The sequence below is a fragment of the Dacryopinax primogenitus genome, assembly GCF_000292625.1.
Source record: "Dacryopinax primogenitus strain DJM-731 SS1 chromosome Unknown DACRYscaffold_5, whole genome shotgun sequence".
NCBI lineage: Eukaryota > Fungi > Basidiomycota > Dacrymycetes > Dacrymycetales > Dacrymycetaceae > Dacryopinax > Dacryopinax primogenitus.
Window position 1 is genome coordinate 1,070,474 of NW_024467202.1, and position 21,258 is coordinate 1,091,731.

The following is a 21,258-nucleotide window of genomic DNA, read 5'->3' on the forward strand; positions in this document are numbered from 1 at the left end:
GTAGCTCTACGCGCTGCACTTTCACTCCACCAAGCAAGCATAGTCAGACAGGGTACTAACCTAGTTCTGCAACACAACATAGAGAACTGTTTTTAAAGCTCTATCGTCACGTTCGACAAGAATGGTGCATGAGATTTTGAGGTCTCGCCGTTAAGACAACCTCCTTCCACCTTGTCCCGAACAAACCCTAACCTGCTGCCGCTGCTAACCAGTACGAGGTGGTGAATACAGCCTAGCTTTTTTTTTATCGTGAACGTTTCGGCGACAAAATTGTTACATTTGTCGACCAGGGTTTTTTGCCCCCGACGCCCGTGATTCCTACATCCCAATCTGACTGATCTAACTTTGTTGCAGTCCAAGTACTCTCCTGAAGGCAAGCGGTCTGGTGTGCGAGAGTTAATCGTCAGTATGTCTACCCTTTGGGTACGTGCCTTCTCGGGTAGCTGTCTACATCGCACTCATGTATGTGTAGACCGAACACCGCAACTCAGAGGGTCGTACCTATTCGCGCTCATGCGATGTTGCAGACAGGGAGACTTTTTTTTGGAAAAAGGATAATGTAATGCAGAACATCTCACAAAGAATGAAACCCGTGCCTCCGCATGTTCTGCAGAGGCCTCAGACAAACGAACGTCGTCTTGGGACAGTCAGTATCACGTGATGTGTCACACTCACGTGCCTTCCAGGGTCTTGACTGGATGGTTCGTCTTCCATTTCTGTCCTCTAGGCTGTGATTTTGGCAATATCCTTGGATTCCAGGACGAATATGGCACAGCAGGATGTCGAATCGGAACAGACATCCCTTCTCGCCGCTCCTCCCGTGTATCCGACCATCATGGCGATCCGCAGAGACGTGTGTCACTATCTTGACACCTCCCTAACATATGAACAATTGTTGGCTCCCGACCTCACTTATTCCCTCGTCCGACCGCTAGCGAATAAATATGCTCGACTGAAAAATATTGCTGTGCCATTCTGTTTTCTCATCAATCGAGTGCACTTCTTGCGAGATCAAAACTTCAGCACCCGAGCAGTTTCATTCTCTCGAGCCAGCCTTTGCGAGCTGCTCGCCATCAGAACACTGCGTGAATGGGCAGATCCCATGGATCTGGCCACAGTCCTGGTAACAAGCTTTGACTTGTTTAATGGAGCGAGCTCGGAAATTATTACTGCGGCAATCAGTGATGGAGACGAGGACGACCTTCAAGACCGAGTGGGTAATGCTATTGAAGTACGCTGCACTGCCAACAAAATGGAACATATCGTTGACGACATCCGTGTTCAGATAGCTATTATATCACAAGCGAAGCGATTCATCAAATCCTCGGCTTGTCAGAAGGTAATCAATGCCATTTGGCGAGGGGAAATCGTGTATCAGGCGGAGAGTGCGCACGCAATGATAGCCGACGTAACGTCTTAAATTACCCGCCGGTCTGAAATTGCTGAAATGCATCTAGACGTACAAGAGGCGACCCATCTATTTCTATGATTATCGAAAGGCCCCTCTGTTAGATCACTACAGGAACGTCTCTTGTGCCTCAGAAGGACCACCACACTGAACCCCTGCTCAGGTTAAAGGTACCAGCCGTACGATCAGTTCTGGAATACATGAAGTGACGCCCACTCGTAATTCTCCCTGGGGCCTACTGACCTATTCCTGTCCGCAGCTTTGTGATTCTTTTCGTATTATTCATCATCGCACTTGAGGGCGCGGAGATAGACCATTTTAATGGGTATGAGGCGTGCTTTATGGTGAGAATCTGTATGACACAACTGAAGCCGGTCTCCACTCAAGACCTTCTAGGTATATGCTGCTGGTAGGATGACTGCTGCTTTTCAAGAATAAGAGTTTCTCATGAGCAATTTTTGCACTGCCGGCTTTAGGCTTCACGCTGGAAAAGCTTGCTGCCATGCAAGAACATGGACTTAAGAGTACGTTTCCGTTGATCACGATTGCACACCCTACCTAAGTCTATTTATATTTCAGTGTTTTCGGCCAATGTACGTTTATTGATTCTACTTTCAAGCTCATGTATTCTATTCGCGACATCAGCTGTGGAATTTCTTCGATCTTGCTTTTATGACGATATACATATGCTACGCTGCCCTGAGAGTCCATGGACTGCGACATGAACTCACATGGGCAAAGAGCCTTGGTATCGATTTGCTTGCGATCGCCGCATGCATTATTTTCCCAAGGAAAGGATTTATCCAGCTGATATATGCAATCGCTTATTGTTTCAAGCAGGCTCGCCTTTGCGACCCTCTCTAACAACGTAAGACGTGCTTCAAGTGTTAGGGCTTCACTCATCGTTTGCACTACAACGATCAGCTCATGATTCTGTAAGCGTACCAGACTTAAACGGTTGGCTGATAGCAGTGAACGTGAACAGTTCTCTGCGCTCGATGCTACTGGAATTTACACTTCTTATGCTTGTAGCGGCATTCTGGTGCGTGAGCTTCCCCTTTCGTTGCAACAAATCTGATAAGTGCAGTTTTGGGGGGTTTTTATATGCTTGTGAGACGATACATATATTCATGCTGCCTTGCTGATCGTACAAAGTGTGGACTTTGGGTCGTGGAAGGTGGAAAACTTCGACCCGCCAGTAGTTGATTCTCTCATACCATGTCCTTCAGGTTTTCGTCTGGCCAGGTTGCGTGGTGGATGCTGGATATTTGGTACGTGACGTCTGGAAGCCTCAGGATTATTCTCAGGTTTCGCAGGTTTGGCCTAGATGCAACAGGGTTTGACAAGTCCTCGTCATTCCATCCCGTTTTCGGCCCCATCTTGATCGTGTTCTACGCTTGCCTTAGCAATACCTTGCTGTTGACAGGTCTGTGCCTGATATTCGGAGTGCCGGATCAACTGAAAGGTTCTTGTCCTAGTGCTCGTTTCTGTGCGTGTCTGGAGAGTGAATGTCGACATTGCTCTGACTCGTACCAGATCCTTTCTAACACCTTTGCGACAATAAATGCGGATGCCCTGGCGGAGTCACTGTTCAGAAGGGCAGTGACCACTGTGGAGGGGTGAGCATTATTTTGTCGAGCATCAAGTTGGATCTGATGGTAACTATTATAGGGTGAAAGTAGACGCACTCTTCTCCTACTTGCCCCCCCTAAACTTGATTGCATTCATAATCATGTTCCCGGCATCTTGTGTTCTAACCCCACGGTGGTTCCACAAGGTATGTTAGCATCGATCTGCAGCGACTCGTTCCTTGAGGCAATACTTGTTCCATAGCTCAACGTCACGGCCATCCGTATAACATCCTTCCCCATTCTTCTCGCAATTGCGTTCTATGAGCGTCAAATCGCACCATCACGCCAATCGCCTACATTTTTGGATCGGGCCACTCAGGCCGCATTCCGAATGGTAGAAAATATGCCTCGTCGCCTGAAGAGATTCAGTAAGTTAGGCAGCTACCAGTGCTAGGCATTCCTGATAGGTCCTCCTAGGTTTGTTTGAGGGCTTTGCTGGACCCGCAGCAGATATCGATGCGATCTTTGAAATTCAGGACCGCATCACTCAAGCTGCAGATGCGAAGCAGACATCAATTGAAGACACTCCCCCTGAAACGATTGATTCTCGGAGTAGTCCTCGAGGAGCTCGGGCGACGACGCTTTCGCGGGAGGAACCGGGCCCAACTACCTCTCCTGCTCAAGGAACAGGCCTAATCTTGGGGACAACAGAACACTCTAGAACACTCTACGAAACATCCGTCGATTCTACAATGCGTCGTCGGCGTCATTCCGAAGTTCCCCGCGGATCCAGAGCGGCGATGCGAGCACTTCTTTCGGACCCCGTTCCCCCTAGTTTCACGCCTCTTATGCGTCTCTTTCAGCCAGTCGTCGAAGAGGATAATATCCCCCCAGCTGAGAACCGATCACCGTCAGGCCGCTGTGCCTCGTCACGCAAGGAACGAGATCTTTATGAAAGGACCCGATCAAGTAGCACTGCACGTCCACGGCGTCACGCCTCGGAGGATTATTCTCACCCGTCCGACCAGGAGTTACGTGAGCCTCAAGCTGTGCGAGATATCCAAGAAACTGAGGAGCAGAATGAGCCCAGTTCATGGCTGGACGAGGGCGTGAAAAATCGGCTAGAGAGAATGGAGGCACAGCAGGCGCGATTGGAAGAGCTTTTGATGGAGATCGCAGGTAGCGTTAGACTAACCCGCTAGATTATACACCTATATGCCTAAATTTCCTTGAATCCCTATGTAGCAGTCAGAGTTGCATGGGCGGCGGTGTACATGGAAAGTGTATGTGTACACTCCGCGCCTTCACGCGACCGCACATTACTTGACCTCAAACGCGTCCAACGCGTCCCCCCATTGCACGTCTCAGGGTGCAACCTCCTCCATTGTCGCTTCTCCCTTCAACCACTTATCATGGACGCCAAATCTATTCGTGTCTACTCGTCTGTGTATTCCGGTATTCAGGTATGACTTACTGTGTCACACCTCGAAGTGACCGGAATAATGTGTACAAAGGTTCTGGAAGCCATCGTGAGGGGCATAGCAGTCATGAAACGGAAGTCGGACGCCTACGTGAACGCCACTCAGATCCTCAAGGTAATTCACGACGCCCGGGGAAATGATTAGTTCGCATGTCATGACCATACTTGAACAGGTCGCTGGTGTCGAGAAAGGGAAGCGTACCAAGATCCTTGAAAAAGAGTGAGCTCGCGGTTGTGGATCGCAAGCCTAATTAATTCGTCCATAGCATCACGAATGGTGAACACGAAAAGATACAGGGGGGCTACGGCAAGTACCAGGGAACCTGGTGAGTGTTTTATTACTGAGTTCTGTTTCCTATGCTGAGACGCGATGTGAGGATCCCTCTTGAGAGAGGAAGGGAGCTTGCTCATCAGTATGGTGTGGGTCACTTGTTAGCACCTATCTTCGATGCTGCTCCCGCCACATCCAGCGAGTCTTTCCCCGGCTCCCAACGATTTCCAGCGGTCTCTCTTTCGAAACAACCTGCCAGGTCATCGCAAACCGCCGCATTCCCGCCTGCATCTGTTGTCTCACCTGTGCCTGATTACGGTATCCAAGGATCCACCCCTTCATCATTGGAGCTGCTTCAGAAAGGTCGATTACCTGGTGCAGCCATCTCTCCTGCAGGTTTGAACGGAGTTTTCAGTGGCGACAGCGACCTTTTATTTGGCTATCAGTCGTCAGACCGTGCACCATCGCTCAAGCGTGGGCGGGAGACGGAGAGTTTGGACAACATTCCCACGCATTTCATGGCATACCAGCCAGATGTCGAGGCTCACGCGCAAGTTTCCAATGGGGATGGTCCCCCGCCTCCGAAGAAGCCCAGGACGGATAACGTGAACGCAGGAGTTTTGAATGGTGCCACTGCGCTGCCCAGTGCGATGATGATGGACTACAGTCTGCGCCCTGCGTTGTTCGAAGACTTGGATTTCAGTTTGTCGAAGGCTGGCTCTCGGGCGCAGCAGGCACTGGTTGCCATTGATAATGACGATTGCCCGCGTCTCCTGTCTGCCCTCACAATTCTGCAGGCTGACAACGGTCCGCACTTGGATGGCGCGCTAAAATTGGACGACGAGGGCCACACAGCTCTTCATTGGGCGGCAGCTCTGGCACGACAAGGTATCGTGGAAGCCCTTGTACGAAGCGGTACGGACGTTACTTCCCGCAATGCGATCGGTGAAACCGCGTTGATGCGCGCTGTTAAGTCGTCCTACAACTATGAGCAACAAACCTTTGGCGCTTTATTATCTTCTCTCGAAGGATCTCTCATGCTCGTGGATGACTCCAATAGGACGTTACTTCACCATATCGTACAACTAGCTGCTGTTAAAGGTCGGGCCACCGCTGCCAGGTACTATCTGCAAGTCGTCTTTGAGTGGATAGCACGTCAGCTACGGGGCAATTATCGAGACTTCGTCGACGTACAGGACATTAATGGCGACACTGCATTAAATGTTGCCGCAAGAATTGGTTCGCGAGCGCTTGTTCGTATGCTACTAGACGTTGGAGCCAACCGCACCATTCCAAACAAACTTGGGCTGCGCGCAGGCGATTTCGGAGTTGAAGAAGACGTGAGCCCTACGAGTTCAGACAGTTTGACTGTTTGTTTGACACCAACGCACTTCAGACACTGCAGCCCAATCCCGTGGAAGACGCCTTATCCTCGTTAAGAGCGAACAAGTCAGCGCCTCTCCAGAGAAGTTCCAACATAATTTCAGGTATGGAAATGTCACTGATTACTCTAATTGATCTCAATAAACATAGGAATCACCGCAAAGATGGAGGCACTGGCTTCGGAATTTGCGTCCGAATTAGATGCCAAACAGAGCGCGATTACGATGAATCAGGTTCATCTTCGAGTAGCCACAAGACAGCTGGCGGAACAAAGGCGACAGATCCAGACATGGAAGTCTAGATGTCAGGAGCTGGACCAGGGGAAACAGAGGGTGAAGAATGTTCAACGCGCATTGGCCCAGGAGGAGGGCTTCGAATGGACCGGTCGAACTGAAGCCGATGGAGGTGCCGCCAGAGAAAGTGCCGGTCTTCCATTCTCGTATCGCGGTGCAGCCCGGCCCACACCTTCTACAGTCGGGGCAGTAGAAATTTCATTCGAACTTGGGACTGACCCTCCAATACCGTCCGGTGACAGCACGGCTACCCTCGTCAAACTACGGAGAATAAAAACGTGGTCAGCACGAGTAGAGCAGATTCTATCTGAGCGAATCAGGCGACTCCAAGGTGCTGGTGCATATAAAGAAGTCCAATGCAAGAGAATCGTCTCTCTTTGCACAAAGGTCCCTGTGGAAGAAGTGGAGCGGGTAGGCGACCCATTTATATGCGTGCCGGGAATTTAACATTGATTGCGTTGACAGATGCTTGAATCTCTCTTGAACGCAGTGGAAAGTGACAGCGATAATTTGGACATGGAACGAGTTTCCGGATTTTTGGCTAAGGTAAGTGGTCCAATGCCGTGTTCATCGAATTACTGCATTATTGCGGTTGCAGGTACGCAATGGAAATATATAGTGTGCAGTGGGAAGAAAGTTGTTGCTTCGAACAATGGCCTGTATGAATGAGAGCAACCATTGCATTGTAGGGTAGATCCAGATGGTTCTTCCAGAGCGTAGTAGAGAAAGCAATGTAGCTGGTTACAGAGTCGAAGCCAATATTGAGCCGTCCGCTAGTAGGGGATGCCGAACGGGCGCTTATTGAGCAGGTCACAGCCACTAAGAGGACCCCTTGCACACAAACCTCAGCTGAGTCTTCGGGAACCTACACATCTCCTCAGAGCCACTGCTGTGTATTAACAATGTCTGTCCAGGGTCAGAAAAGGAAGCGATCTGATTGCATTTGCGAAGGCAGTGTTGTTGGATCGGACCCATCTGTTTTGTGTGAAGTCTGCGCAAAATGGTACATTTCTCCCTGCATTCTGACGGAGTAGCAGCCATCGCTAATCGCTTCATAGGTTTCACTTGGGTTGTATGGAGCTCAGTACAGTGGATGCTGAAGATATGGGTGAGATGGATCAGTAATTATATCGTGCCCGAATTGACAACCCGAAGCGCTGTTTATCTGTCCTCACTGCAGCGATGGACAGAACGACATTACACGAAGTGAGCCAGAACTGCTCTTCTCCTATATTTATATATGTCCTCACGTTGACGCCAGTGTTTTGGGACAATACGTCATCAGAGAATGCGCGTCGTCTGAGGGACTTGTCGCAGTTGTCGGCAAGGGACGAGGAAGTAGATGAGGCCCTGCGCTATTCCAACATGAACCGTGCTCAGAATCGCGCGCTCCTTGATACGTTCGAGGACAGCGATGATAGCGCCAGCAGTGATGACAACTATATTGAGGATACAGAAGAGCACATAGAACACGCTGCTAAGGAGGTGAGTGCTTGCCAGAGCAATCAACATTGCCCTGCACCACGAAACTGACTCCAATCAATAAGCAGAGTCGACGAGTGAACCAAGCGCAATCTGCAATTCGTCGCCGCTCGACACCTGGATCTGCTGAAGATTTTGGAGGGGCAGATCGTGCGCGAATGTCTACGGGAAGCGCTGAAACGGCTGCGCGTTGGGGTGGGGATGGTTCTGTTTCCAGTGACCCTGTTCGAAAATATTGCTTTGGAAAACTTCGGGACGTCATACTTCCTATTTTTGAAGAGCATTTCGTCGTGCAGAGCCCTTCCGTACATGACATGTCAAAGCCAGAAGACTCTCCTGAAACATCTGCCGAGCAGTTGCAGAGCTCCACGAGTAATCCCTCGGAGAGTCTAGCAACAGCCTTCGTTGAAAGACTCGAGCAGCATCTCTTTGAGACGTTTGCTGAGCATGACGAGAAGAAGGGTAGAGTCATGGCAGGTGGAAAGTACCGGTGCGCTCTTTTGCTCAGCACAAATAATAGTCCTCACTCTTTGTCTTACAGAGAACGATTTCGGATGTTGAGCTTCAACCTTTCTCAAAGAGATAGGGCAGCCCTTCGGCGCCGGATCGGAATAGGCGAGCTGTCTGCTAAAGACTTGGCGGCCATGTCATCCGCGGATTTAGCGAATGAGGAAAGACAGCATGAAATCGAAATTGCACGACGTGAATCTCTGCAGCATTCTATCCTTGAGGCCCCAGTACCACCGACTGCGAAAATCACTCACAAAGGGGAAGAAATCATCGAGGCATTTGTACCCTATGAGACGCGTCGGCTGGACCAGGAGGGGTTGCCTTTGCTTGAGGTGCGGAAGTCGCCGCCTTTGCCGAACGACTCAACTGCAGCAAAATTAAACGTATCTACACAATTGATTGCCGAAAATCGGGACTCTGTGCAGTTGGTCCATCCCTCCACCGGCCCCACTCTTCCAACAGCATCCCCATCACAACGGTCCACCTTAGGAAGAGCCGAGAACATATGGCCTGTGGAATCAAAGGCTCAGAATTTACATGCGAAGCACTCATCGAGTCCGATCAGTTCAAGCCCTCCACTCTCAAAAGAACATGGATTGTCAGTATCCCCAGTCACACCATCACACCCCAACTTCAGTTTGAACACACTCTGGTCCGGGCCCGAATCCCCCTTCAGTCAGACCTCTCCGGTCAAACAGCGGGAGACGAGGAATGCTGAAGATGATAGTGACACACTGAACGATGAACTGTTGGATACGCTTGATGACGGAAATTTGGATGAACTGCTTGCACCGGAAGGAGAAATGGAGGATCACATGGTGACCAGCAACGAAGACAAGTGGGGTAGCACGGCCGCAGACCTGGTGGTTTGGCGGGGAGAGGTACGTTGCGTCATTCGAGATCGACACCTTCAACTGACCAGAGCTAGGTCGTCATGCCGATGGATCCTTCTCCGCCACTGTCCTGCAGAGTTTTAGCGCATCAGATCGGCGGCCCCAAGCTGGGCGATGATAACATCACCTGGAGTCGCTTATTCACCTCCCAAATAATTCGTGTGGACGGAAGAGTCCCTGTACCGAGCTCTACCCAATATCTTCTTAACATGCGCATGAGCGCGAACAAGGAGCTCGTTGCAGTCACCTTTACTCCGCTAAGTTCATCAGAAGAAAACGCATTTGAACAGCTTGTCCAGTTCCTATATTTGAGAGGGCGAGTCCATATCTTCTGTTTTATGGAGAATACTGATAGCATGATCACAGACGTCACGGCATAGTTTTCCCTTGGGGTACTAAGCCGTCTGATTCTGCTATTGGAAAAGATCTATATCTGGTTCCCTTGAAGGCAAATGATCCCCTTCCCGAATATGTGCAGCTCCTAGATGATCTTCAGCTCCCGGTACTACGTTCAAGGGATATCTTGTTAGGCATATTCATCCTGTACAAGGCGCGTGTCCCATGGTCTCCTCACGTGGCCATCGACAAAGTTCTCGTCACTCCTTCACCAACTACAGTTAGCACTCCCTCTACTATTTGGTCGCCCTTACCTCTGTCCAACCTCGCTTCCCAAGTATCCACTCCTTTGCTCCAGCCTTCGATATCGGCCGTCACAGAGGATATTGCACGCCTTACTCCAGAACAACTGCAGCTCGTGCAGACACTCATTGAACAAGCTGGTCTCCGGTCTTCCGCTTCTGGTTCTGAACAGCCGGTTCCTCTCCTAGCGGACATTGCCCAAGGTTCTCAGCAACTTGCATCCTTCACCGGTACATCGTCGCCCACCCGGAAGCCTGCCGAAACGTCTCGATCGGCAGACCGAGGATATCACTTTCAAACAAAATATCCTCCTTCAACCTCGGATCCACAAGCAGCAGGGGTTTTGGATGACGGTTCAATTGAAACCGGTACGGCTTTCCGGTACCCTTCTTTTAGTCAAGAACAGAACCAGCCCGAAAGCTCATTAGCGGCCAGACGCTTCGCCCCCACATTAGACAATCTCCTAGACCAACCGCGTTCGGACCGTCGAGAGTCAAAAATAGCTCGGCCTTTTCCAAGAGCACGGGACTCAGGTTGGAGTGGACGGGGAAGAGGTCATGGACGTTGAGACGCGCATTTTGTTGACAGTTCAGTTCGCTGTCCCGATGAAACACCTATTACCTCGGTTTTCTCGTGGCCCAATTAGGGGTTTTTTTTTCTTGTTGCAGTGAAGCGGGAAAAACCAGTTAACCCCTCGGAATCCTGAACACGGCAATTGGACGGAAGTTCGCCGCTGGCGAAGAACAATTCGAAGGAGCTCAAAGATGTAACTTTCATCGAAATGTAACCTCCCTGAATTTACATTGAAGTCGGGCAGGTGACATAATCAGAATTACCGTCACAAGATAATACAACCACAAGGCGAGTACTAACCAATTTCGATCCAGTTGGTCATTTCCAGTTAAGTGATAAATTCCGACATCGTTCGCGACGATCTTCCTGAGTCACTCACAAAGTGAGCTGCCCCCCTGCGAGGGTTCGGCTGAGATTGTACGAAGCACTGCACAATTATCATTTGGTCAACACAAATGTTCGATATACGCGCCTCGCGTACCTGATGAGAGTGACGTGCTGTACAGACAAAAGGTATTAATTGAATGTTTGAGGGCAATCGTACCAGACGTACTGTAAAGCCTTGCACTGCATTTCCAAGCCTGAAAGTTGCGCGATGAGCATCTTGAGTAGCAACTAACTGCACAGGAAAAAGCTAACCCTTCGCCCGCTGGTGATATTTCTTCCGACCTGTTGTAGTATCATTAGCCACCTGGCTCCTTTTACACACCGTAGAAAGGCTCATACCACAGAGAAACATGATTGCCTGCCGAGGACATCAAAATTAGGGAGCGTGAGTACGGTGCATACGAAAGTCATACCGAAACCAAGGAAGTCCTGAACGCCACGTAATTAGATGAAGACTCATAGAAATTGCATTCGCGTACCTCGAACATATCTACTGCTCTAACGAGATACTTCTTGTCGTACTGACCAGCACGAGTGAGTGCTTCCACGCACCTAGCGAAGATGTTAGTTTCATGGGCTGTGTATGATATTACTATGTTATACTACCAGAGGGTGCACAACGAGAAGGTTCTGGATGTTCATCAGTTGCATTGACAGTGGCGCGTGTAACACAAACCTACCCTTCTTCACCCCCCACGCCATCGTCCGCTTTGGTCACATCTGGTGGAGAAAGGCGGTCAGCATCCCTAGGGGGTCTAGGGAACTGGGCCCCACCATATCTGTACTGCAGGGGGATGGATAAGTCAGTGGACGCATCAGGTGATGGGTTCATTCACGGCATACGACAAGGTTATTTGTAACTAATCCTCCCCGTTCGGAGGGCCGGAGAACTGCATCCAAGGTCCTAAGAAACCGCGGGTCGGCCGCGGAGGAGAAGAATACGAGTGGTGCAACCAAGATGGAGGCATCTAGCACGTGCTGCAGCCATATTTGAGAATACTTCTTGTAGGAGTCACCGAGGCTCACAGGTTCCTCATAGCTTTGGCCGTAGTGACCACCAGGAGCATACCAAGCCTTCTCCATTATTTCTTCGTAGAGTTCATCCCGGGCCTTAAGCCAGTCCGCCCGCTTGGGGCAGGGCAGCGAGCGCTTGTCTGCAAGTCTCAGACCTGCCAACAATATGTACAGTACATGAAACATGACGCGTGCACTTATCATACCTCGATCTAATGCGACCCTGTGATGGAATAAGACCTGAAAGTGCACTACGAAGAAAATGGCGGACCACAGCATGATCTAAGCAGGGAACTGATGAGGCTAACCCTGGAGTTGATCAACACGGAGACATACCTTGGAATACTGTTTATTGACCAATCAGTACATTTCATTAGTAGCATTGTCGGGTTACTCACTGTGAAATGACGTTCTCGGTTTCGCACCTCCCTGAATAGGTTGAGAGACGTGCAAACAACGCTTTGGAGCGCATTTTACCAAATTGATCTGTCATTGCACTGTGAGCTGTAGGTACGTTCATGGACATCAACACATACAAATCGGGACGGTGGCGGTTGGCAACGACGAAATCCACCCTGCAAGGCGTCCATTCAAAGGCCTGGATATGTCGTGGAACGGACACGTACAGTTCTCTGACTGCTACCCACAGATCATAACCGAGGGGCTTGCTGAATTTTTGACCGAGATAGATGCAGTCCATCAATTCTCCGTATATGTCCTTGCGGCAACGTAAGCGCAATCAGAAAAGGATATGGTATGTCTTACGCACGAGTTGAACATGATCTGCTGCTCCATTCCCGATGCTGTGACAAGGTCAACACTGCTATTGACAACACGGCCCAGGTGGATTTGTACCGAACGGGGCTCGATCCTTTGTAACCTGGATCAATCTTAGTTTCTCAGACAGAGGATTATTGAATTATGGAACACCTTCGAGATGACCCAATTCAATTTCTTCAATCTGCTTTCCGCCTATAGCTAAACTTAGTGAACCAATTCATGCCAACAGAAACCTTTGACATGCCATGGATAGTGTACCTGACTGCAATTGGGGTAAATCATAACTATTGAGGATGATGCTTACATGATCTGTAAAGAGCCGTCTGGGTTCTGGGGAGTTCTCAGGGTTTTTCCTGTTCGGTGGAGGAAATATTGCCACACACCCTATCTTGTAATCTGTTGAAGATGAATTCCATATATGCTATAGCAATAATCAACAATGTGCGCAGTCTCCGAAGTTAACGTTGGTCACCGTTTGCTTCTTCGGTGAAGCCCAATCGAATCAAGGCATATACAGTGAAAGAGCTGTCGCGTATCTGGTCACCAGTCAGACAGTGTTATGAACTTGTGAGGGGACAACGCACCCAGCAAAACCTGGGCAAGGTTATCTTCGTCAGTCTTTCTCAAGCCTATGACTCGTTTGGATACCTATAATCCCTGTATCTGAATGAGGCACCGTTGGACTTGAGCAAGTTATCTGCCATTTACCAATTTCTCGTACCTCCGATGAATTCAGGGAGAGAGAATGTTGGAGAAGCAACGATAGCCCCCGTCGGCTCATAGATCAGCATTTTCAGCGCAAGGGCACTGCGCTGGACCGCTTCCCTCCATGACCCACGATAGGTCGACTTCCCGATCCAAGTCTGCCAGAACTTCGTCGTCTCCTGGAATAAATCAGCAATAGAACTCATGTGCAGATGCCATGAATGGACCATCAACAGTCTGTCCGTAAATTCCTGTTGATATATCAGTTCTGGAAAGGTGGAAAAAAGCGCTGGGAATTTTACTGCTGTCAGGAGAGGATCATCCGTTACTCTCGGCTTGGATGCGCTCGAAATGAAGTCTGTGCACTGGGTCAGTGCGCTTCTTTCTAATCGAACAAACTTCGCACTGGTCCTAGCGACTCGTGTTGCTGTGGACGGGGAAACTCCGGGTGTCGTATTTTGTTCTCCGACAGACGACGGAAGTATGCGAAAGATGAAAGTGATGGATTGCCCTGTGACCAGCATTTGAGTGTGTACAATTCGCGGAAGTCACCACTAGCCATCTTCAAGCTTGATATCACATACTGCTGCCGGTCCCAGGTGTTCCTTGAACGTAACGAGGTCAAAGGAAACAGATGGAACAGCGCCGCAGCTCTCAGAAGCATCGACAACGTAGCGCAAATCCATCTTCATGGACTGACTGAAGAATACCACTTTATCCTGAGTGTCCGAGATGACATTGTCATCGTGCACAACCTCAGCGGTATGCGCGTCACGAGCGTAGTTGAATGCAGGTGCACACTCTACGCGGATGGGCACTGTGCCTCGAATGGCAGTAACCTTGCGGCACATCCAAAATAGCCTCGCAGGTGAACCATCAACAGGTCGGGGAAGCCAATCCACGACCTCCGCGACGCCTTGGTCCGCGAGGAATCTAAGAATTAATCAGAAAGTTTGGTCGGTCCTTCCGAAAGGAGCGAACTTGGTTCGAAGAACATTCGAGGCGGGAAGATACGCCTGGAGACACAGATCAGGTCAGGGGGCCTAGGGCAGGACAAATGAAGCTTCCAACCTGCTTTGGAGTGAAACTGAGTTTTGGAGTAATGCTGAAATGTCCACCCTTTCAGCTTGCATCAGTGCAATTCGCACAAGAGAATTGAACGCAGCACACCTTATTCTTGTCGAGAATGCGCGCAAAAATGCTGAAAAGCATGCTAAGCCCGACTTGCTGTAACGTCTAGACTAAAAATGCATACCTCGGGCTGTCAAAGTCGGGAATACAGTAGCTCTCAATGGATCCATCGACCGAAATCAGCGCAGCCGTCCTTAGGTTGCCAATCAGCGCATGGTCCTGGATGGGGAGGTATGGTCCTGAACGTTCGGTCGCACGTCAATACTTCGGACTGGTCGTGTAAAGGTATGAGAAGAGCGACCTACTTGCGCCGTTCGCAGCTGTGCGTTCCTTGTTCATTATTTGAGACGGGGGCATGAACCTATCTCTTATTTCTTATGAAGAGGAGGGGATTGGGGTGTGTTGGACAAGGGGATTGATTGGGTAGGTTGTGTAAGGGATGGAAGGCTTGTTATAATCGAGAGGCTGAGAAGTATAGGCCTCGTTGGGTCAGCATGGGCGTATGACGTCGTCTCTGTTATTATCAGCCAATCACGCGCCTTCTCTCAAGGGATCACAGCCCTGTTTCCCTTGGGCGCATACATTCTCATGGCGACATCGGTCACCTCGGATCATCGACGACATCTCACCGTACCCACAACTAGAACTCGTCCAGGTTCACGAAGTACTAGCGGTCGTGTCAGCCCATCACAACCCCAACCAATCACCGCGTCTGCCAGTCTTCTCTCCGTTCCTTCTACCCTATCCCCACCGAATGCTCTCGAGTCACTCCTCCGAGAGACCGAGAATCGTTGCCAACAGTTCGAACAACGTATCACACACTTACAGGATATTCTCGACCATGAATTCGACAACTGGCGGTCAGCGCTCAGAGACCACGATGCTGTCAACGACGAGCTGATCCGTCTGTCCGAGGCGGTGACCCATACGGCCACGCGCGAGATCCCTCAAACGCTTGCGAAGCTCAATGCCGAGTCCAGAGAAACCAGAGGTGTTGCGAAACAACTCGAACTTATGGAGAGCAGGGTTGCTGAAACGGAGAAGAAACTCAAAGAGGGCCGACGTAGGATGGACAAGCTCGAGAGGCTGCTCACTGAACAGGAGGCCGGCAGAGGTTGGCTTACATGGACAAATTTCGGTGCGTCATTTTGTGTATATCCGTGAATATTCTTTTCACGGAATTCACAGTAATTGGCATGGGTGCACTCTTGGCCGTTGGCTTGTTGTTTCTCTACATCGCATGGGGTCCGCCGTTGGAAAGCGCCATCACTTCCCAACCGAACATCTGATGCTTGCATGCACATTCTTCTTATTCACGGCGTCTTCGGCTTTCTGGCCCAGAACAAGTAATTACACTGCTCTCCCCAGCTCGACCCTCTGTTACTTAGCTGCCAATCTCCGTTCCCCGGAAAGTACATGATTCCTCTAACCTCGGCTTCCTGCGCGTTTGGTCGGTCTTCGTACGTCCCGGTTAACCAGCCCAGGTCTTTGAAGAACTTGATCAGCTCGGAAGGCCGGATAAACTTATCGTAGTTATGCGTGCCAGGTGAAACGAGGTGTAAGGTGTTCTCAGCAATGGCGATTGTCAAAAGATGAGCGAACGGGGTCCGGGAGATAGTAGAGAGGAAAAGATGACCACCGGGCTGCATTCAATGAGACTCTCATGAGGCGGTTATAACAGAATATTATACCTTGATAACTTCAGCACAGCTCTTCAGAAAATTCTTCGGCTCATCTACGTGCTCCAACACCTCCATGGCGCACACGGCGTCGTACTGCTGACCTTCTACCGCTAATGTTTCGACCGCTGCATGGCGATATACCAGGTTGTTTAGGGAATGATCATGACTCTGGTGTATTCTTGCTATTGCAATGTTTGATGCGGCAGCGTCCACGCCTGTCACAGACGCTCCCAATCGAGCGAGACTCTGTTGACCCTATTAACACACAATCCCGAGGCCTGCGAAGTGATACTTACTTCAGACAGCAGCCCGCCGCCGCATCCTATATCAAGAATTCGCAAACCACCCAGTGCCTTCCACGACGGTGAGCTGGGCTCGCCTTCCAAGTCTCTGAGTTCCGCGATCTTCTCCTTCAACCAGGCGACACGGGGTGGGTTCATCCTGTGCAGCATCTTAAGTTCTCCATGTTCGTCCCACCACTGAGCAGATAATTTAGAAAAATGCTCAATCTCGATTGGGTCCACAGTTGGGCTTGCCAAAGACTCTGCATTTGTCGCAAAATGCCTGAATAGTCGCGTCGAATATCCCAATTGCCTGGGAATAACGGAGAGCATAGTGAGCAACGTGAAGGGCGGAATAATCGTCGGTGTTACAGCACGGGGGTTGCTTGCCTCACCGCGTCAGTGAGCGCCTGTCCCTGGTTGGCTGCGCGCACTTGTTCGTTCTTCCTCTACCGACCACGATGTCCCTGTTTAACGCTCCCAGGGCGTCCCAAAATCGCTTCTCGAGCAATGCGGGCCCTTCGCTCAACGGCTTCGCCAGTTATATGAGCGACAATCCGTTGTCCTCAGCTTCCGTGTACGATAACCTGAACGATCCGTGGAGCACAGGAGGCTCGCCTTCCGCCACTCCCCCGGTGAGTGCTGCCGGACCATTAGCAAGTGTGATCGGTAGAGTTCCATTTTCGACAATGCTATTTATTACCATTAATGCATGATTGCAGCACCCGATGCCCCTGTACCAAGCATCTATCATCAGGCACTGGCTTCGGCAGACCCTACTGGAACTGGCGACGTTTCACTAAATTCATTGCACAGAGTGTTATCTACGTCTCATCTTCCGGCTGCGACTATTGAAAGGGTGAGTATGTACCGTCGATTTGCCTCGCATTGTCCTTACAAACTTGCAGATAGTCAATCTCGTTTCTTCGCGTCCTCGTGTATCAAAGCTCGAGTTTTTCGTTGCTCTTGCCTTGGTTGGGCTTGCTCAGCAAGGAAAGGACGTATCGATTGAGCAAGTTGCTGCCCTGGCAGTCCAGTCTGCTCTACCATCACCTTCGCTTCAATTGTCTTCGATCGGTACGTTCGATAGTCTCGGACAACGAGACGTTTCTTAGGTATATTATGCCACAGTACCGATGTCGCCAACGTCAGTGCCCGCCCCCGCCTATTCTGAGACGGATCCATGGAGTGTATCCAACAGACAACAAGACGCAACTTCCGCCTCTCCCACTGCGCTTGGCGGCATTGCAACAGGTGGGGCGAGCACGGTCAGCGGTCCCGGGTTGCCCAGGGAGTGGTGGAAGAAGCAGGAGAATATAATCGTCACCCTCGTGCCAGAAAAGCAAGGCTTCATTCTCAATCGCTACTTGGTGTATCAGATCCAATCAGACGTGAGCTATGGTATGCTCGATGGATCCTGTGGAGACTTATGCTTTCATGCAGAGAGGCGCTCCCGTCACACGCCGATACTCTGAGTTTGTGTTCTTGTACGACTGCCTGTTGCGGAGATACCCGTTTCGAATCATCAGCAGCCTCCCTCCGAAGCGGATAGGGCGTGAGTGCAAGTCGCAGTGTCACTGTTCACCAGCTTATATCTCATTCATCATCCAGCCGACGATGCATTCCTTGAGCAGCGCCGCAAGGGCCTTACCCGCTTCATTAATTTCATTGCGAATCACCCGGTTTTGAAAGAAGATGGCCTCGTTGCAGTGTTTCTGACAGAGCCATCGTTCGAGGCGTGGCGAAAGCACAGTTCCATCTCCTTGGACGAAGAATCCTATTCAAAGCGAGTCGACGCTGTGGAGGAAATGAGCATACCAAGCGACCTGGAAGAGAAGCTCAGCATTGTCCGAAATAAAATTCCAGCGTTAATTGAGCAGTGGAATCGGATTTGTGCAACGACGGAGCGTCTTGTGAAGCGACGAGAAGGCGCGGCTGTCAGTGATGTTTACTTTGCAACAGGGCCAGTCTAATGAGGGTTTCAAACAGGCCGACTTGTCCAGGCTCACCATGACCCTGAATACTCTGACAGAGGTGAATCATACCTGCTGGAGAAGCCCCCATGACCACGATGGTTGTGACCTATGCGTGGGTGTTCGGAGTGGCTTGGCTCAAGTGTCGGCATCCTTGCAAACACAAGCTGATGCTGTTGAACAACGTGTAAGCTGAGAAAGTACTCATCTGACAGTTTCAGGCTGAACACATCTCAGGCGCGGAGTTTAATGTTAACAACTCTCGAGTCATTGAAAATGGAACGTGATCTATATCTTGCCGTTCGCGATCTCTTTATACGACATGATCGTTTGTCCGTCGATCAAGTGGAAAAACTGCGGAAGCACGTTGATATGAGCTCAAAGAAACTCGAACAGGTCAAAGCTGTCCAGAAAGACGGCTGGGAAACTGAAGCCGACAAGATTTTGGGTAGCATCGAGCATGATCAAGCCACCATTTCTGCTCAGCTCGCCAGAAGAGTGTTTATCCGCCACTGGTGCGTTTGTTGTCCACTATTCTGTGTTACGATATTCAAAGTGGTGCTCAGCATGTGGCATGAGTTGCGTGTTGTGTTGCATAACCGAGAGAACGCATTGGTCAGCTTGGCCACGCAGACCTTTGCTCGGGAGGAGCGCGATTTCGTCGGACAACTGCGGTCTAACTGGGCAACTCTCTCTCTCGATGCGGAGAATATGCCATTTGAATAGTGGAGGCCTATTATGTTATTGGTAAAAGTCTGTTCTCTCCCAGTTGGGGAGGAGGTATGCACTTCTATTATATGGCAGATACCCTGGCAATTTAGTAGATTCCCGGAATGAATCGCCACTTGACGATGGAACAGTACTTGTCCCAGTCTTTGCCATATTTCCGCTCGCATCTGTTGCTAATCGTCAACATAATATGCATGTATGGCGGAGCGGCGCACCTCTCAAAGTCACGACCACAGCGGTGGATTAGAACCGCCATGAAGAATAATGGATAGAAATATGGAATGGGTGAGGCAGCCCCAATGCATAACCCCCAAGTCAGACTCTGGATCCAATCCGCAGTATAGTTAGGCTTGCGGGCAAAGGCCCACCATCCACTGATCAGGAGGCGGTTACTGGCGGGGATGGTCAAGATGAGAACTTGTTTGTAGTAGCTGACCTATGCGCACCCATGCTCAGTTTGGATGTACTGAGGATTGTCCAGGGTGCCCCAGGGAAGCTGGGGGAAGGTCCAGCGATATTGGTAAGTTCCCTGCATTTGCATGCGGAAACGGCTCTTCTGCGACATCGACGAGTCAAACCTGGTGGAGTCAGCAGGATCTAGACACCGGCCGCAAAGATTAAAGTCTTACACGTAGTATGCACATAGCAGCGTGGTATAGAGAGCGATGTATGTTGGGGTAGAGAACTCATACTTCTTGGGGTCGTTGGCGGCCATATACACGATAGAGTAGCAGTAGGTCTGTTCCGGCGAACTCAGTGACTAGGCGGAGAATTTCCTCGTGGATGCACTTACGAAAGGAACTCCGGAAAAGTTCCAAAAGATGATCATCCATCCCCACTTCTCGTGGAACATATCCCAGGTTTGGGGGATACATTCTTCGCCTTTCGCGCAAGCATTGATGTACAAGCCGGTGGCGAGAACCATGAAAGCCATGTTCGGTGTAATGTATCCATATGTTTCGTATTGCTTGCAAGCACCCGAGATGGAGATCAAGAAGAGAAGCACCCAAGGGATGCGAACCTCTGCCCACATCTTCAAATCTACGGAGCCGATACGTGGATTCAAGCAGGCACCCATGAAAAAGTCGTAGATGGTGTTGCCTGACATGCGGAGTTGTTCGCCTCGGGCGATGGTCGAAACGTACATGTAGGTCGAGACAACATTCGCCCAGATCATCGATACGGTCATGAGCGACCCGAAGTTGTCAATGATCTCGGTGAGGCGGAAAACACCACTGAGATGAAGGCCGGCCGCGATGGCGAGGGTGGCGTACCAAGAGGCCAGAGCATTGCAGTTGTACGTTAAAGTCTTATAGTTGAGTGAGGGAACAGGGAGACCCTCCTGTTTGTAGCCGGGCATGATGAATGCAAGCAAGAGCTGTATGGCCATTAGGCTGGTGTAGATGGCGAACGTGTACGGTGTCGGGGCAGCATCCTGTTTTTGATGTCAGCAAGGCGTGCGGCGGAACGAAACTTCGCCTTAACCTGCTTGATGTGCTGCCACATACGATCGAAGAAGGGCATAATGTCATCGATAGACTTCGGATGGACAAGTTGGCCGTTATAAAACCACAAGCAGATCCATAGATAGTACATTAGGATGGGGAAGCCAACGATCATTGCCGTGACACCAGTTGGACCACCGAACTCCCAGCTATAAACGAAATCAGTACAATGGAAATGACTTCGAGTCATTTTCTTACGCACGTCTGGTGAGAATCCAGTTTCTTGTCCATTTTCCTACCATGCTCGCTGAACACGATGTGACCCTCGTTGACGATTAGTGCCTTGGAGTCTCCAGAGAGGATAGGGTTCTTGCGCTGGCGAATGCTTGAGGCATCATCGCCGTTGGCTTTCTCGGGGCCACCGTCGTGGGGCATGTCTTTTGAGAACGGGATAAGAGCAGAGAGGGAGAATGGGGGAAACACAGGTCAAGATGACCTTCGTCGTAAAACCCCCAACCCGAAGAACGGGTCCCACGCGGCCTGATATGGGGTTCGGCCGGCTAAATCGGTCTCAATGAAAATTCAGTAATGGGAAACTTGGGCAGAACTGATGGAGTAGGATTCCAGT

The 21,258-nt window shown here is 50.3% G+C and overlaps 5 protein-coding genes across 5 annotated transcripts; 2 read left to right on the plus strand and 3 right to left on the minus strand.

Moving 5' to 3' along the window:
• Positions 1-816: 816 nt before the first annotated feature.
• Positions 817-4,217, plus strand: DACRYDRAFT_21243 (uncharacterized protein). Its single transcript, XM_040772308.1, has 21 exons — positions 817-1,231; positions 1,286-1,408; positions 1,458-1,522; positions 1,572-1,613; positions 1,668-1,752; positions 1,805-1,817; positions 1,885-1,932; positions 1,988-2,001; positions 2,054-2,199; positions 2,249-2,276; positions 2,333-2,343; positions 2,394-2,450; positions 2,496-2,518; positions 2,564-2,585; positions 2,638-2,679; positions 2,725-2,834; positions 2,887-2,897; positions 2,945-3,027; positions 3,080-3,185; positions 3,242-3,407; positions 3,457-4,217. Exons 1-21 carry the CDS (start codon positions 836-838, stop codon positions 4,179-4,181), a joined length of 2,316 nt encoding a protein of 771 aa, XP_040630705.1. The 5' UTR covers positions 817-835; the 3' UTR covers positions 4,182-4,217.
• A 167-nt stretch (positions 4,218-4,384) lies between these two features.
• Positions 4,385-7,035, plus strand: DACRYDRAFT_21245 (apses-domain-containing protein). Its single transcript, XM_040772309.1, has 9 exons — positions 4,385-4,442; positions 4,494-4,574; positions 4,633-4,679; positions 4,726-4,785; positions 4,837-6,070; positions 6,127-6,217; positions 6,264-6,817; positions 6,872-6,952; positions 7,005-7,035. The coding sequence occupies exons 1-9, from the start codon at positions 4,392-4,394 to the stop codon at positions 7,023-7,025; spliced, it is 2,220 nt and encodes a 739-aa protein (XP_040630706.1). The 5' UTR covers positions 4,385-4,391; the 3' UTR covers positions 7,026-7,035.
• Positions 7,036-7,307: 272 nt separating this feature from the next.
• DACRYDRAFT_99312 (Six-hairpin glycosidase) lies at positions 7,308-14,891 on the minus strand. Its single transcript, XM_040777585.1, has 44 exons — positions 14,826-14,891; positions 14,645-14,759; positions 14,560-14,590; positions 14,461-14,508; positions 14,371-14,405; positions 13,949-14,322; positions 13,796-13,900; positions 13,692-13,747; positions 13,617-13,640; positions 13,393-13,568; positions 13,333-13,341; positions 13,269-13,278; positions 13,157-13,220; positions 13,068-13,105; positions 12,989-13,014; positions 12,929-12,942; positions 12,835-12,876; positions 12,760-12,784; positions 12,674-12,707; positions 12,531-12,622; positions 12,441-12,479; positions 12,382-12,390; positions 12,303-12,333; positions 12,241-12,249; positions 12,111-12,186; positions 11,917-12,059; positions 11,734-11,868; positions 11,571-11,674; positions 11,497-11,520; positions 11,370-11,442; positions 11,304-11,319; positions 11,230-11,248; positions 11,143-11,172; positions 11,057-11,084; positions 10,985-11,001; positions 10,804-10,930; positions 9,658-10,722; positions 9,327-9,607; positions 8,430-9,279; positions 7,954-8,378; positions 7,668-7,891; positions 7,562-7,612; positions 7,465-7,514; positions 7,308-7,409 (listed from the first exon to the last, which is right to left on the minus strand). The coding sequence occupies exons 1-36, from the start codon at positions 14,875-14,877 to the stop codon at positions 10,879-10,881; spliced, it is 2,175 nt and encodes a 724-aa protein (XP_040630707.1). The 5' UTR covers positions 14,878-14,891; the 3' UTR covers positions 7,308-7,409; positions 7,465-7,514; positions 7,562-7,612; positions 7,668-7,891; positions 7,954-8,378; positions 8,430-9,279; positions 9,327-9,607; positions 9,658-10,722; positions 10,804-10,878.
• A 942-nt stretch (positions 14,892-15,833) lies between these two features.
• DACRYDRAFT_49740 (3-demethylubiquinone-9 3-methyltransferase) lies at positions 15,834-16,816 on the minus strand (the record flags this gene model as incomplete). Its single annotated transcript, XM_040774935.1, has 3 exons — positions 15,834-16,163; positions 16,212-16,448; positions 16,499-16,816. 3 exons carry the CDS (start codon positions 16,814-16,816, stop codon positions 15,834-15,836), a joined length of 885 nt encoding a protein of 294 aa, XP_040630708.1.
• Positions 16,817-17,241: 425 nt separating this feature from the next.
• On the minus strand, positions 17,242-21,131 carry DACRYDRAFT_21252 (ERG4/ERG24 ergosterol biosynthesis protein). The gene is made up of 14 exons (XM_040772310.1): positions 20,893-21,131; positions 20,673-20,839; positions 19,979-20,622; positions 19,815-19,924; positions 19,632-19,763; positions 19,401-19,577; positions 19,023-19,352; positions 18,694-18,971; positions 18,473-18,643; positions 18,095-18,420; positions 17,927-18,038; positions 17,615-17,874; positions 17,392-17,560; positions 17,242-17,342 (listed from the first exon to the last, which is right to left on the minus strand). The coding sequence occupies exons 1-7, from the start codon at positions 21,063-21,065 to the stop codon at positions 19,274-19,276; spliced, it is 1,482 nt and encodes a 493-aa protein (XP_040630709.1). The 5' UTR covers positions 21,066-21,131; the 3' UTR covers positions 17,242-17,342; positions 17,392-17,560; positions 17,615-17,874; positions 17,927-18,038; positions 18,095-18,420; positions 18,473-18,643; positions 18,694-18,971; positions 19,023-19,273.
• Positions 21,132-21,258: the final 127 nt, after the last annotated feature.